The sequence below is a fragment of the Psammomys obesus genome, unplaced genomic scaffold (assembly GCF_907164565.1).
Source record: "Psammomys obesus unplaced genomic scaffold, mPsaObe1.curated_primary_1811, whole genome shotgun sequence".
NCBI lineage: Eukaryota > Metazoa > Chordata > Mammalia > Rodentia > Muridae > Psammomys > Psammomys obesus.
Genome location: NW_026591643.1, coordinates 3,986,341 through 4,002,492, shown reverse-complemented (window position 1 = coordinate 4,002,492; position 16,152 = coordinate 3,986,341). Strand labels below are relative to the sequence as shown.

At 43.4% G+C, this 16,152-nt stretch overlaps 2 protein-coding genes across 8 annotated transcripts in view; one reads left to right on the top strand and one right to left on the bottom strand.

Annotated features, from left to right (window-relative positions):
• The first annotated feature begins 83 nt into the window (after positions 1 to 83).
• Positions 84 to 11,857, top strand: Cdc26 (cell division cycle 26). 5 transcript variants are annotated; one of them, XM_055611635.1, is made up of 6 exons: positions 84 to 205; positions 679 to 822; positions 1,705 to 2,327; positions 2,796 to 2,904; positions 4,259 to 4,443; positions 9,198 to 11,857. In XM_055611635.1, the coding sequence occupies exons 5-6, from the start codon at positions 4,363 to 4,365 to the stop codon at positions 9,372 to 9,374; spliced, it is 258 nt and encodes an 85-aa protein (XP_055467610.1). In that variant the 5' UTR covers positions 84 to 205; positions 679 to 822; positions 1,705 to 2,327; positions 2,796 to 2,904; positions 4,259 to 4,362; the 3' UTR covers positions 9,375 to 11,857. The 5 variants fall into 5 exon arrangements, with proteins under 5 accessions (XP_055467610.1, XP_055467612.1, XP_055467609.1 ...); XM_055611637.1 differs by lacking the exon at positions 2,796 to 2,904; XM_055611634.1 differs by lacking the exons at positions 1,705 to 2,327; positions 2,796 to 2,904.
• Positions 11,858 to 12,842: 985 nt separating this feature from the next.
• Slc31a1 (solute carrier family 31 member 1) overlaps positions 12,843 to 16,152 on the bottom strand; it is a 31,543-nt gene continuing 28,233 nt past the window's right edge. For all 3 annotated transcript variants that reach the window (XM_055611680.1, XM_055611678.1, XM_055611679.1), the window contains one exon: positions 12,843 to 15,984. In XM_055611680.1, the coding sequence (XP_055467655.1) occupies positions 15,783 to 15,984 (202 nt within the window). In that variant the 3' untranslated portion in view covers positions 12,843 to 15,782. The remainder of the gene's footprint in view (positions 15,985 to 16,152) is intronic.

The window sequence follows — 16,152 nt, the reverse complement described above, 5'->3', positions numbered from 1 at the left end:
GCGAAGTACCTTGGGAGTCGTAGTTGCCAAGGGTCGGCTGGCGTCCAGGGCCGTGGTCTCACGGAGCGTCGGGCACAAGCTCTCGGGAGAAGAGTGGTGTGGGAAGAGAGGGGCAGAGCAGCCTGGGAAGTGTAGTTCGGTCCGCGCAGCAATGGCGTCGTGGTGGGAGTTGAGCTTCTAGGAAGCCGCAGAGGCCTGAAAAGAGGTAGGTTCGCGGATCGCGACTGTAGTCTGGAGCGAACCGAGGGTCTCTACTCTCCCGGAGGCCCTCTGCCGTTTCGAAGCCGAGGGCTGTGTTGCCGTGAAAATCTCTCCCTAAACTTAGTGCAGCTTTGGAGCTGGGAAAGAGAACTGAGGTCTACGACGGGGGTCCTCCCGGGGCTCCTCGTGACAGGGTGGCTTCGTAGTGAATTTGGGCTTCAAGAAGACATTACACTCGAAGAGCCTTCTAAGGCTAAAGTATTGACGTGGTGGAGGAGCTGCGGCCTGGTTGGTTGGTTTTCTTGTCTACAGCCTGCTCTTGGAAATAAAGCGTCCAGGGAGGCGCCAGATAGAGTGCATACCAGCAGCTCTTGCTAGGCCATCAGAGATAAAGTTTGTATTCTTACGTGAAAATTGTGGGGATTGCCAGAATATTTGTGTTTGCTGAGCTGAACAGACATTCTTCCACTCTTAAAGCCCTTCCCCGAAGAACTACAATTAGAGGAGTACTTCTCTTCGAGTCCTTACCAAACGCCACGTTGTGCCCTAGGAACTGATTCTCTGAAGTCATTCAAGTCACGTGACAACAGACCAGAAAATAACTTCTGGTGAGAAAAGAAGGTAATCCATCCTCTGGAGCCATAGAGTAGTAGAATCCCTGTGTCGGGTGGAGGAGAGCCGCGCTTGTAACCTGTGCTCAGCGTTGCTCTCTAGTGGTGAGGCTTTCCGTTGTACACTAGTAGAACTAAGTGTTTCTTCATTTCCCATTCGCTTCTATTTCTGTACTTAGGGATCTGGTGGAAGGTAGTGTCTGATTTAGAATAAACCATTTGAAATGTCAATAAATAACTAAATACAATAATTTAAAAAAAAAAGCAAAAGAGTTTTAAAGTTACTAAAGTGGAAAAAAAAACCAATAGAAGAACCTAGAACGTAAGAAAAGGTATTTCATTTTTTCTATTTGGATGGCTCAGTTTACTCCAATATTTACTGTCTGATAATTATGGATACTGTGGAAGATAGAAAGATGATACCTGCAACAGGTACTAAGCTCAGCTTAGTTTTTTTTTTTAAATTATATTGATCCTTTGTGAATTTCTTTTTTTTCATCATATTATTTTTTATTCTATAATTTCACGCACATACACACATGTAGAATGTACTTTGATCATATTTCCCCCCTTTTTCTGTTATCCCTTCCCCTTCCCACCGGACTCCTCCCTACTTTCACATCTTTTTCCTTCTGGCCCATGGCATTTATCTAAGGTTGTTTGCGTAAGCCTGGCTGGATTTGGGTTATTTCCTTGAACGGGGCCAATTTACCTGCCAGTGGCTACACCACTGAAGAATGCCTTCTCCCAGCAACTGCCAATAGATCTCCAGGGAGGGGCAGGGCCATCCGAGCCCCTCACTGCCCTTGAGGGAAGGTGGAGGAGCCCAGTGGTGTGTGGGTCTTGCTCTGGTGGCCCGATTCTGCGTAAGTTTACCAGTTGCCCACCACAGAGCTTCTCTGACCAAGGCTGACGGCAACACTCATCTACGAATGTGAGAATAACATCTGGGCTGCTTGACCACTCGAGCTACCGCCAAGCCTGGGACCCATCTCCGGGACCCACGTGGTGAATGGGGCAGGAATGGGGCACGGGGTGGTTCGCGCCGGGAACTCAGGAAATTCCAGGTCGGCCTCATTACCCTGGTGTCCAGGAGAATGATCCATCCTTTGTGAATTTCACACCATGCGTTGTGATCCCACTCATCTCCCTGTCCCGTTGTATCCACTCTCTGCCCTTGCAACCTCTCCCCCAAAATAAAATAAAATAAGATAAAATTGTTGTGGAAGCTGTAATGTGTCACCCACTACACTTTTTTTTGCCGCACCTCTTTACTTGCAAATGCTCACAGCAATGAGTCATGGGTCTGTTTGAAGGCCTCTGGCTTCTGCTACACTATACTGGATCCTCACTGGGACTGCTCGAAGACATCCTGTTGTTGCTCTGTGTCATGGAGATTCCGCCGCTTTGGATCTGCAGAACGGGCCCTTTTGCCAACTCAAAGCCCTGGATCTGTGCCTGGGAGATAGCTGAGTTAGTCAGCCTGCCAGCTCTCCTCCATCCGCACTAACCGGGGTGAGCTCTCCAACACTGCTCCAGCTGGCCCATCCTATTAAAAGATACCATCAACAGACTAACTCCCGACACCCACCTCCACTGCAGTCAAGGGGCAGGATCAGCTCTCTGTTCTCATATTCTTGGGGCTGGCTCACCCATGCCTTTACCACCCGGGCCAGCTCTACTGCTATACTGCCCAGGTGAGGTACAGGGCCCACTCTCCGGAGTGCTGCCAGCTTGGGGTTCTAAATCAAACATGGGCTTTGTTAACATAAGCATTCCTTCTCCATATGAAATGATTTTGAACTTCTGTGGCCTTACTGGTCTGTCTGCCTACCCTTCAAATTCACTAAGACACCCTTTCCCACAGAGAGTTGAGAGCCCTAGCTACTTGTGTGCAACCCAGCCTGGGCTAAATATTTATGTAGTGCTGTTGAAGGACCCTCCTCACTAGATAGCATAGTCTGTTTTCTGTTTTTCTCACAGGTTGCAACAGTGACTTTAAACTCTTACAGCTCTGCACAGGAAGCATCTGATTAATGAATGACATACTCATTTAGGACTGCTTAGATCCTGCAGATAATCCTGTGAATTAGTAAGTTTAGTTTTCAAAAGATTTAAGCCAGCTGATTTTAGCATCCAGGAATAATCACAGTCTCTGATGATGTTTATAGAAAGCAGATTGAACTTTGGGTTGTTCATTTTCCGCTAACTACACTTGCATGAGCAAGTGTGATATGTTCGCATGCGTGTATACCTTGAGGCTAGAGGATGTTGCCCCTCTGTCTTACTCCTTGAGACAGGATATCTCCAGAGCCAAGCTGATAGCTAGCAAACCCCAACCCAGAACTCTTCCATTTCTCCATAGCTCAGGGGTTACAGGCCCCCATAAGACCATGCCTCACTTTTTCTTATTATTGTTTTTTTTTATTTTGAGACAGGGAACTCTTGTCTGTAGACTAGGCTGACCTTGAACTCACAGCAGCACAGACTGCCTCTGTGCTGGGGATTAAAGGCATGGCTACCACCACCTGGCTTTTTATGTGGGTGTTGGGGATTTGAAGTCAGATCCACAGGCCTGGGCAGGAAGTGTCCTTTCTCAGTCATCTCCTTAACTCCTAACTTTGTCCCTTTTGTTTCTTGTCTGTTTTTTTTTTTGAGACAGGGTCTCCCAGAGTTTCTCTGGCTATCCTTTAAGTTCTGGGTCCAAGTGACCCCAAGAAGTTGAGACTGTAGTCATGTGCATTGCACTCAGCTGGTTCCTTTTAGCTAGTGCATGTCTTTGGAGGGTATTGGAGCACAAGATGAAAGTGATTGTGGGGTGTCTTGATTGGGAACCCACAGCTGGAAGGGTCTCGGTACCTGAGTCTGGGGCCCCAAGCTTGGTTTCTGACCTCAAAACTCTGGATAGGGAATAGTTTCTGTGCTGTTTTTATCAGTATCCCCAAGATTTTGAACAAAAAATTTCAAAAAGTGTTAAAAAAAAAAAAAAAAAAGAGGATTGCTGCCTATATTCTCTGCTGGCAACTTGCTGGGTTTTGTTTTAAAAGATTTTATTTTATTTTTACCTTTGTGTGTGCAGGTATGTGAGTGCAGATATACAAGAGCCATAGGCATCTGCTTCACTGAAGCTGGAGTTACAGATAGTGATGAGCTGGCGATCGAACTTGTGGCCTCTGCAAGAGCAGTGTATGCTCTTAACCAGCTCTTTAGCTCCAGCAATAAACAGATGCCTAAAGATTTTGAAGCCGGAGCTGGGCTTGGTGGCTGATGCCTTTAATCCTCAGGGAGGCAGAGGCAGGCAGATTGCTGTGAGTTCAAGGCCAGCTTAGTCTACAAAGCGAGTCCAGGAAAGCCAAGGCTACACAGAGAAACCCTGTCTCAACCCCCAAGGATTTTGAAGCCTAAATGAATTAATGTCCCATTCATTTTATTGTTTGTATTTACAGATTCATCTATTTGTAGCTGAGACTTCGCACCCAAAGCTTATCCATTTTTGCCATTTTAAACAGCCCATAGCTCATTGGATCTGGCTCCTAGTGTTGATTTCAGTATGCTGCGACGAAAACCAACACGCCTGGAGCTCAAGCTTGATGACATTGAAGAGTTTGAGAGCATTCGAAAGGACTTGGAGGTATGAATTCACTTTCTGATTCTCAGGGAATATTTCAGACAAATTACCTTCTGAACCTCAGATTCCACCAGCAGCTTTTTTGAAATCTATTTGGATGCTTCATAGACATCTCAAAACAAAAATGAATTTCCTGTAACTGTCACAGCAGAGAACATGTTGGCCTGGAACAACAGTAAATGATCCTATTTATAGTGCTATTTTATTTATTTATTTATTATTTTTTTCATATACTTTGATCATGATTCTCCATCCACATTCCTCCCAGGTCCTTCCTACCTCCTTACCCACCCAACTTTATGTTCTTTTTCTCTCTTTCACAAACAAAACAAATCCTCAAACCCAGAAACAAAAAGTCCACAGAAGTACCATTGAGTTCATTTTGTGTGATGTTCCTTTAGTAGAATTGTCTTAGGCTTTTCCTAGGCCTGTGATTTATCTAGTCTCAGTTTTGAGCTTGCCAGACATTCTACCAACTGAGCAACATCCCAGCCTATTAGCATTTGTCATAACTTGGAGTTACCATTATTTTTCCCCCCTGTAGTGAAAATTTTAGTTTCTTTCAAAACACAGAAATAGTATATGTTTTTGTTTTAATCCCAGGTGTGGGATATGGGGCTGCATCAGATTGTCCACAGCAGCTGACTATGATTTGCCTCATCCTCTACCAGGCACATGATTTTGCCAGCTGTTGGCAGTCTCTGTGATTGTGTGACATTTGGAGTTCTGGGGACTTTTCAGAGGGTATATAAATGCTAGGGCCTGGAGAATTAGGGGGCTGTTGGTAGGCTGCAGGTTGTTGGTCGCAAGTTTGTTAAGTAGTCATGTGGAAAGAAAAAAAAAAAAAAAACCCAAGAAAGTTAGTTATCCTGAAGGCAAAGATTAAACCTGCCCCAAGGAACTCAACACCCCTAATCAGCAGGAAGTAGTCTAAGGGTAATGTCTCTCCCTTTCCCCTCTGTCCCTTTTTTTATAATAGTTATCAATTAATAAGAATAAATTCCTTAGAGCCAGAGGTAGGAAGTGCATTTTTAAACTCTTTTATGTTTGGGGAGTTAAGGCCTCTCCCTCCCTTCCACCAACCCTTTAACCCTAGGTAAGAGAGGGGGGCCCCAGATCCCTTTACTTTTCCTGACTTTTTAGGGTCAATGGGTTATTTTGGGGGCTATACCAATCTTTCAACAGCAAGCTCAGCAAGCAGTCTCCTCCATCTCTCTCCTCCAAGCTCCTGCGCCCCAAAGCATGGTCCTTCTCTGGTCTCTCCAAATTGCTACACTTTCTCTTTCTGGGCTCTCCTGTATATAGCCCTCAGAGTCCTAGACCATGCCACGCTCCTGTCTGCCACAAGAGGCAGGCCATTACCAGCTGGCAAAGACCACGCCCTACAGGAGGCAGTTACCAGCTATGGACAAACTAAAGCCCAAACTAAAATCCCACACTTGGGATTAAAACAAAAACATATTTATATAACATAAGTTTTTAAAGAAACCACAACTTCTATTACAGAGTTCTGTGAATTTGAGGCCAGCTTGGTCTATAGAGCAAGTTCCAGGGCTGTTCACAAAGAAACCCTGTCTGGAAAAAAAAAAGAAAAGTTCTTCAATGCCTTCAGGAGAAAGTCCAAATTTCCTAAGCATGGTACATGAGGTCCTTTGGGACCAGGTCCTTACTGTCTCTCCACTTTATCTGTCAAGTTATCTTTAATCTCAGTGCTAGGTACACTGTTGCCTTTGCCTGACGTGCCCTATCCCTTCATCAGGCTAATTCCTCCCCATCTTGGCCCTTCCAGCCCCTAGCAGGGTTAAGTCACTTACCATCCTGTGCTGACGTCTCCTACGTGCCACTGCTTTCTGTTGTTCTCTTGAGCTGGGCAGGATGCTCCTTGAAGGCTGGATTGGTATATTAAACTCTGGGCTCCTCCCAGAGGGCTCGCTATGAGCCTGTTTGTGTTTGTCACTCTAGGAGGTACTTTATATGACAGGGGCTTTACATCTGCGTGTTCCCAGAATGTGACTGGCTTCATTGTTCATATGAAGATTGATAATGTAGGTTTTTCTTGCTCTTCATCCTAGCAACTACAGTGTCCCCAAAGTGTCATCAGCTTTTGTTGTGTATGTGTGTGAGTGTGTGTGTGTGAGAGAGACAGAGACAGAGAAAGACAAAGATCAAGAAAGAGAGAGAGAGAGAGAGAGAGAGAGAGAATATCAATATCCTCTTGGAACATGTGGCAGCTACAACATATCACACAGGAATTATTTCTCTTCTTTCAGCATGTTTATTCTTGGGATTGAAGTCAGACTCAAAGGCTTGTCAGGAAGTGCCTTTACTTACTGAGTGATCTTGCTAGTCCACAATTTTTTTTTTTTTTTTTTTTTTGCTTTTTAACAAGTCATTGGTAGTATATTACTAAGGTTTTGTTTGTTTTTGAGATAGGTTCTCACTGGCCCAAAGTGGTCTGGAACTCGCTGTGACCTTCTGCCTCAGATTCCTGAGTGCTGGGATTATGGGCATGCATCATCAGGTCCAAAAGGATGAGTTTCAAAAGTGTGGTTTAAACGTTAGTGTAAGGAATCATAAAATGCGGGCATAATGGACTTTGACTCTGCAGAGTCAGCTAATTGTTGAGTTGGCCTTTCCACTAAAGGTAGTGGGTTTGGTGTCTTTTCAATCAGCTTAGGAAGGAGGACATTCTTGCAATGAATTAAAATGAAAAAGTAGAAAGGGTGGCTCTTCCTCTGTCCCTCCCTCCCTTGTTTAGTTATGTAGCCCAGGCTTTCCATCCTCTCTTGGCCCTGTCTCTCAAGTACTAACATTATAATTGTGCACTCCTGTGACTGGCTCTGGTCTTTATTTTTAACAAATATTTATGAATGTTTTGACTACATATATGTATCTGTGCTGTGTGTATGCAGCCTCCATGGGAGGCCAGAAGAGGCTGTCAGAGCCCTTGGAACAAGTTGTGAGCAGCCATGTGGGTGCCGGGAACTAAGTCTGGGCTCTTTGCAAGAGCAGCAGATGCTCGTTCTTAACTGTTGAGTCATCTTGCCACTCCACTCCCTGGCATTCTAATTTTACTGACGTTGTTTACACCTCCGTAAGTCTAGGTACTGGAACAGGTTGTGGTTGTCATAACATGCAACTTTTTAAATGACTTCATTCCAGCTGAGTATACTGAGAGATTCCTTTGCTTCTTTGAAGTAGTTTTCATAAAGGTTTTTGGGGTAAACGTCTTATGTTACTTCTTTGTAGTGTTGGCTAACTCGAGAGTAACAGGAAGTTCAATACACCCACGCAATTTTATTTATTATTATGTATATTAATTGTGTGAGGGTATTTGTGTTCCACAATGTTCAGCTAAATATGGTATGGTGGCTACAATGAAGGGAATTTGGCAATGGCATTATTACAGTCCTGATTAGAACTGTCATGGCTTTGGAAATCATAGACCCAAGAACTAGGCTATTTTAGTTAAGGAAATGCAGGCAGATAGATGGTGGTGGAGATGTAGCTTCATTCTTTTGGAGATAAGGCTTCACCATGTAGCCCAGGCAGGCCTTGAAAAATAGTCCAGTAACAGAGTTCTGTTTTGTTTGGCTTTTAAAGACGGGATTTCTCTGTATAGTGCTGGCTGTCTTGGAACTGTATAGATCAGCCTGGCCTCCAACTCAGAGACCTGCCTGCTGCTGCTTTCCCACCACCACACCTGGCAAGGAGAAGCGTTCTAAACACAGAGAAGGACTTCCATTCTTAGGAAAGACAGTCGTCAGGAGAACTATAGGTTACTTAGGGACAGTCAAGCCAAATGCCTTAAAGAAACTCTAGGAAATCAGAGGGAGTAACACCTATAACAGGAAGGTTTAAAAAAAAATTTTTTTTTCTTTGCTTTTTGGAGACAGTGTTTCTCTGTGTAGCCCTTGCTGTCCTGTAACTCTGGGAGACCAGGCTGGCTTCATCCACCTGCCTCTGCCTCCTAAGTGCTGGGATTAAAGGCGTGCTCCACCACCTCCTGTCTGTAGATTTTCTTTTTCTCCATTAGAATTATTACTTAGTGAGTTGCAGTAGTAGTACCAAGAATAAATAGGAAATTAAAAAAAAAAAATTCAAACCAAAACTAAACCAGGAGCTGGGATATAGTTTGGTGGTAGATTGCTTGCCTGCCATTCATGAGGCCTTGGATTTAATTCCTAAAGTCACCAATAAGTAGGTAATTAATTTGAAAGTGAAATGGAAGCCCCCCAACTCAGACCTATTGAGAAGATAGCATAATCTCTCCTTGTATTAGCTGTAGTTGTGTGGAGCCAGTCAGTCAGGTTGTGGGTTTTGGTGACTAAGAGTCATGTCATTTTTCACTTGTTCTCATTAGTAATAATTTGCTGAAATACCTTAGTTGCCCATATCTGCTATCTCCAATTGCAGCTTCTTGCTGGGCCTTTGTTCCGTGCTCTAAATTCCTCGCCCCCATTTTTTGTGTTTTTTGGCATCGTGGGCATCCCCATTATAACCCTGAGCCCTCTATGCTATGAGTAAAGGTCTGCATGTTCATTTGCCTTCTAGACTGTGACGTAGGGTTACATCTAAAGTTGCACGTCTGTATCCTTATAATCATCCTAAACTTGCAGCTTGTTGTTTATTAGCCCCTAACCCTGGCTCTTACCCAATACCTAGTACAGGTAAATGCTAGCTAAACATTTGCTAGTTGAAAGAATGTTGTGCTAAATCCTGATTTGTTTATTTATTTATTTTTTTAATACTTTCAGACCCGTAAGAAACAGAAGGAAGATGTGGAAGGTGTAGGAACAAGTGATGGAGAAGGAGCTGCTGGGCTCAGCAGTGACCCCAAGAGCCGGGAACAGATGATTAATGATCGAATTGGTTATAAACCCCAACTCAAGCCTAACAACCGCACATCTCAGTTTGGAAACTTTGAATTTTAGAGATGAATTCTCTTGCATGCCAGACCTCTGGGACAGAATACAATGATGGTAGAAATATAACCAGATTTAGAGAATTAAGTGTGTACAACCAAGGAGAATGCTTTCTCTCTCCTGTAGGGAGAAATAACTTCTGTGTGAAATCATTGCTGTTCAACCTTTCTAATAAGCTGGAAGCCAAATTCTGGCTTTTCCCTGGAATATTGAACTGCGGAAAGCTTACCTGATTTTTGTTTTTAAAAATAAATATATTTTTGGAAAAATGGGAGACATCCTTAAGTAGTAGCCCTGCTAATCCCTACCTCTGCCAATTAACCGCTACTGAGTGATGTCATTCTCCTTTGCCTTTACAAAAAACCCCAAACCCAGAACACTTGCAGTTGATCCCTTGGACTTTCACTTAACTCATCTATTCAGTATTTGGTGACTGCTGACAGTACTTTGAGCAACAGCTCCCAGCTGTAATCTAGCACTTGGGAGGCTGAGGTGGAGTCTCATGAGCTGGAGGCTAGTCTGGGCTACAGAGTGAAACCCTGTTTCAAAATGTCAAAAAATCAAACTAAGATCCCTGCCTCATGGAGATTGGATTCTAATGAAGACACTGTGAGAGTCAAATCCACTTAGAGGAAGTCTTCACACAGTGAGGGAAACAGCTCTAACAGGAAAGGCGTTCTATTCTGCTTGGGACTTGTGTAACTCTTGCAGCAGGAACCCATCTGACAGCCAATCTTGGTACTTTTTACCATGCTCTATTTTCACCATAAAATCCAGGGACAGAGCCATCAGCTGTGGAAGCTACAACATCTGGAATCAAGTTTCAAAGAGACTCCTTAGCTGGGTTTTACCCAGGCTTTCGGATAGTTCGTGAGTGATGTGTTAGCAAGGTAGAGATAGAAGGGGATGTGTAGTTTCCTCTTCCTGCTCCAAGCTTTTTTACAAAACTTTTATTCCAGTTTTATTGATGACCCCTAAGTCCTGTTATCTTACTGTGTAGAAAATAATAAGACTCCGAAAACAGGCTATAGATAGAAGACTCATGTTACTGCAGCCTGCAAAGTTTAGAGATGGGCAAAGGAGACACTCCGCCCGCTTCAGTCCTCTGCTGCAATTCCCTAGTAGTTTCATGCTCCCTGCATGCCTTGCCTTTTGTACTAATAGCGGATATGCAGAGGGCTGTGTAAGGCAGTCCTGAGTGATTCATGAAGACATCTTCAGTTCTGGAGAGGGCACACCATTCTGAGTTTGCAGGAAGTGAACCAGAGCTCAGCCATGAAGTGGTAGGTAGATTTGAATCCGAACAGTTTGCTTTCCAAGCCTGTGCTTCTAAATGGCCTTAACTATGTTGCTTTCTTAGGGTTCTTGGCTAAGTCTTTAAGAAAGCAGTGTGTGGGGGCTGGAGAGATAGCTCAGAGGTTAAGAGCACTGGTTGCTCTTGCAGGTCCTGAGTTCAATTCACAGTAACCATATGGTGGCTCAACAATAACAATAATAATATAAAAAAAAAAACCCACAAAAAACCAAAACTATAATAAGATCTGGTGCCCTCTTCTGGCATGCAGGCATACATGCAGATAGAACACTATACACAATAAATGAATAAATTTTAAAAAAAGGAATCAGTGTGTGGGGTAGAGATTTTTCTATTTTTAGGTTTCCAAAAATTTCCATGTTATCTTATTAGCAGAATGAGACAGTTACTCATCAGTAGAGCAGGACTCACTGCAGTTGCTAATCTCTGGGCACACCTACATTATATGTATTAATTCTGTGTTCCTTAGGATCTGTTCCTTTCTGGATTACCAACACCTAGGAGGTTAAGTCAGGTGTTCGTAGAGACACTGACCTTATTCAGACCTTTGATTTTTCTGAAGCCCTCAGGGATAATATAATCAGTAGACAGTAAAAATGTAACATGGCTTGGATGCCTGTCTGGTTTGGGTGCCTTATCTGTATTGCTCTTAATTTAAATAGGTGCTACTCCTCCTTTGTGTGTATGTGAATGCACATGCTAGGCCTGTTAGGGATTGAACCCAGAGCTTAGAAAACTACATTAGGCAAGCACTCAGCCACTGAGCTACACCCATAGCCATTTATTTTTGTAACAGCGTCTCTCATTGTATTAGAATCCCAGGCCAGACACTGCTCAAATTATGTCCCTCTTCAGCCCTCTTCATCACCATTTTCATAGCTGGTTCAGAGATTCCTGCTGCTATAGGGAGACAGACATGGTTTGGAGCATCTGTAAACACAATGCCCAGGTGTGGGACTCCATGGCAGAGGGCTTCTGGTGGGGCATATCTGCCACCTTTATGTGTCCTTCCTCACTTCCCCTATATTTGAGTGACACCTTTCTTTAGAATTCCCTCCCTTCTCCCTGCCACAAAAAATCAGAGATAGACTGACTAGTGTTGGGCCTAAGCTCTCACAATCTGTCATGCTGCTATCTGTATTTTTATGATGTTAATAATTCTTAATAAACTTCTTGCCCAAAAGGAAAATCCCCTTGTGTTCCCTTGAACCCCCAAACTGAAGACCTTTCACTAGATCTTCCTGCCTCAATCTGCCAAATACTAGAATGGCAGGTACGCATCACCATACCTGACTATCAACTGCCTTTTTTCTTTTTAAGATTTATTAGGTATACAGTGTTTTGCCTGCATGCCAAAAGAGGACACCAGAAGTCATTAAAGATGGTTATGAACCATCATGTGGTTGCTGGGAATTGACCTCAGGACCCTATGGAAGAGCAGCCAGTGCTCTTAACCTCTGAGTCATCTCTCCAGCTTTCAACTGCCTTATTTTTTTAAATTTATTTTTATTTCTGTACATTGGCATTTGACTGCATATATGTGAGGGTGTCGGATCCCCTGGAACAGGAGTTGCAGACAGTTGTGAATTGAACCCAGGTTCTCTGGAAGAGCAGTCAGTGCTTTTAACCGCTGAGGTCAGCTGCCTTTTTATAACAAGAAAACTAAGAAATGGTTATAATAGGTGTTCCTGAGTAGTAAAGCCCAGATTTGAGCCCACTGTCCCCAAAGGCCATGTTTATCACAGCATACTGAAAAATTGCAGGAGTGGCAAATAATGATGCCCTATGGGGCCAGTGGCAAGACTAATAACAGCAACACTTTGCCACTACTACAGGAATAGGCGAAGTTCGGCAGTGAACCTCGTGGAAGCCCAGTGCTCCTGCCTAGTGGCATACATACACGAATTATGAATTATGGATGAAAGGAGGCAAATGTTAGCTTTTGAACAAAGAATCCCTCCTATACTGAGAACTTGTAGCTTCATGAAGATACCATGTTCTGTGCGTGAGATCATGTTGATCTAGCAGGCACTAGCTCAGCTTTTTCAGTAGAGTGAGATGGGACCAAGGCCATGACATTGAAGACATCCTAGAACCCATGGAAATCTCCCGAGACTGCAAAAAGATAAGCTTATTTGGACACTACTTTCTGTAGACATGTATAATCACAAAATCAAGATATTTATTTTGTTCTCTTTCACACAACACTTAAAATATCCCCATTACAGCAATCCTGCTCTCCGGGAGCTTACAATCTCTGAAACGGTCAACATGAACGTAACCCTAGTGATTAAGGCATTACATCAAATGCAGACTTGTCACTTAGATGTATCTTCTGAAGTGGCTGGAAAGGGCAGGCTCAAGGTTAAACGATATGTACACCCTGCTCCACTCTTGATTCTAATAAGGAAAGGGAGTTTGGGACAACCCTGCCATTGGGGTAGTGAAGAAAATTGTTGATTTTTGAGGTTCTGTGTGTGGGCAATGTGTTGAGTGTTCATCTGTCTTGGACTGGAGTTAGTACCTAGGATCTGTAACTCTGGGGAAGCTAGTCCTTCACCAGTTTTATAGAAATTCTTGAAGCAAACTTGGGATCTCTACCTGGTTTGTAAATGCCAAGTTCTAGTTAGGTAATTATAACCACGGCAGTAGCAGTGCCTAATGCATCAGGAAGCTGAGAGAGATCTTAAATACTATCTTAAGCTATCTGGGAGATAAGACAGAAAGGGAAAAGTAGGGCAGGGGCTAAAGAAATTCAGATGTCTTCCCACAGAAGAAAGGGGACTTTAAGATAAAATAAACACAAAGGCTGGGAATTAAAGTTCAAGAGGATGGGACTTAAGCTTACCTCTGTTCTGCACTAACCACATTCTCTAGCAACCTAGTTCAGGGATCTCAAGTTTAGGTTGTGCGGTAGACTATTTCTAACCTGAAGCTACCCTAAAGAACCATGTCAAAGTGAGGTTTCTCTTATTTCAGATTCATAGCACCTTTTCCTAACTAGCCTTGTTTCTTCTCAATGATAAGGTCCTGTTTCTGATAGTTTATGCTTTATTTTTAGGGTGTTGCGGGTTAAACACAGGGCCTAGCATACATCAGGTAAAGGATCCACTCTGATCTGCATCTCAGTCCCTGGAAGTTGTTTTATTGTAGCTCATCTGGAGATTGCTAGAGAGCACTAGGGTCAACACGAAGTGTGGTTTCTGTATCCTCCCAGGTTTCCTTGCCTTCTGAGAGGACAGCAAGCTATTTGCACCTTAATATTGGGCTCCGTCCGTACCTGTCATTCACTGTGTAGTGCTAAAAACCAGCACAGCGGAATGAATGAGAAAAGCAAAGTTCTAAAGTTGGTTTCTTAGATTTTTAGTCTCCATTCAATAGGCTTAAATTCCCTCTTGGTTCAAAGCCACCAAAATACACATACCTTGTTCTCCCCTATTTAATTGGCACTCACAGAGAAAGTACAAACTTCAAGACAAAGGGCCAACAAGATAGCAGGTTTGTTTCCTCTGCTTTGAGGCACAACTGGATTTAGCACCAAAGAGGGCAGGGCTTAAAGACCAGCATAGGAAGAATCACTTTAAAGAGGTAGTTTGGGAACAAGCCTGCATATAGACAAAAGATTGACTGAACATCCATTGGGACTCTTTATTGAGAAAAAGGTTTGGCCACTGTGATCTACATAAATCCCCATAAATAATAAAGGTGGTCAAGCAGATGATAAGAGGCCCACATAGTGCACATCGAGAAGAATCTGGCTATTGACAGAACATGACCCAGACAGCTGGGTTTTTGTTTTTCTGCCCTATTGACTGGCTGACTTACATTGCAGATCAAAGGTCTCTTGGCCTTGAAATGACTTCCAAGGACCCTCAGATCTTTAAAAGTCAGGAATAGAGACTTCATATATGCTAAGTGTACTTTGGCTGGAATCCCACACACGTTTGTGTATGAGTACACATAAAGGATATCTGGGACTGAATAAATGTTTGGGGAATGATTAAGTATTGACCAGCAACATTTAGATGTGGCATGTGCCCAAGAGATACCACCTACCAACCAGCAAGTCAGATGCTTATGCCTTATATCAGGTAGTCCCACCCTCTGTCTCTTCTAGGTGCAACTTTGCTAGTTTAATGCAAAGACTCTTAGGGTAATCCTCTGGACTGTCAATAGAAACATCACCTAGGGATTTAGAAATGCCAGATTTGGTGGTTCTGTGATTGAGGTCCACCAAGCAGGGTCTTAACAAGCCCTCTGGGTGATTCTGAAGCACTCTAAAGTTTGAAAGTCATTGGTTTTAGGAGACACACAAAAACAACAATAGGAATAAAAGCAATACAACTCTTGTTCAGCTGGGACAAACTAAGGTACTGAGTCAAAGTAATAGTTTTATTTAACAATCTCTATTTCTGTTGTCTTAAAATGATTGTCCTGTTTTGTTTTGATTGGCAAGTTCATTTTAATCAAAATGTTTAGTGGGAACACAAGTTGGTGAGTGAGGAAGAATACATACTCCACAAACTCTAGGCCTGTATTTAGTCCCTAACCACTCGCTACACACGACAAGAATTTCAGTGTAACACATCACACCTAGAGAAAGGCACAGTGTGTTTCCCACTCACTGAGTTGAGACTGGAGCTTATCTTCTAGTGTGAAATTTAAGTTCCAGTTGGGTGAGATTTCCCTAATTGCCTTTAACCTTGTTTGAAGTCAAAATCCCTTTCCATCACTGACCTAGAACTCCACCCACCAAAGATACATATTATATGTTTAAAACAAAAATGCACAGAAAGAAAAACCCCAAAACAGAAAAGTAAAAAGAAGCAGATAACCAAGTCATTAACTGGGAAGCTACCTAGATTAGACAAGGCTCAGGATGATGAAGGAGAAGACATCTCAGAGGTGGCTTCTCAAGAGAAAAGTCAGTTTCACCTTACTGAAAAAAACACTACTCAGAGACTGTCAACTATGCCTCTATTCAGTAGGTGTGTGTGTATAAAGAGACAGGAAAGAGAAGGGATGACTGGAGAGGGAATCATATATTCCAGTCCCAAGATGCTTCCTACAGCGATTGGTAAGGCCACATGTGGAGTCTGATGTTAATGGCAGTGCTCTGTGATGTCCACTACCACTGCCTTCTTCCAGCTGAAGAGGAAGTACCCTGTCCCAGCCCCTGCTGCTACTGCAATGCACAGGTACCCATTGTAGGTCATGAAGATAAGCATGAGGAAGTAGCTGACGACCACCTGGATGATGTGCAGCACCGTCTGCAGGAGGTGGGGGAAGCTCAGCATCTGCTGCCTGGGGAGTAAACAGAGAGGAAAGTCAGACATGGGACTCTGCAGCTCAGGAGAGCAGCTGCAGCTTTTAGCATTGCCTCAATTGCTTGCGTGCTCGCACAGGAAAACTGTTGATTCTCCTTGAGACAGGTTCTCATGAGCCCAAGCTGGTCTCAAACTCACTGTGTAG

Coding starts and splice junctions, on each gene's coding strand:
- Cdc26 (XM_055611633.1), top strand. CDS start 4,363: ATGCTGCGACGAAAACCAACACGCCTGGAGCTCAAGCTTGATGACATT. Junction 4,444..9,197: donor GCATTCGAAAGGACTTGGAG/GTATGAATTCAC, acceptor TAATACTTTCAG/ACCCGTAAGAAACAGAAGGA.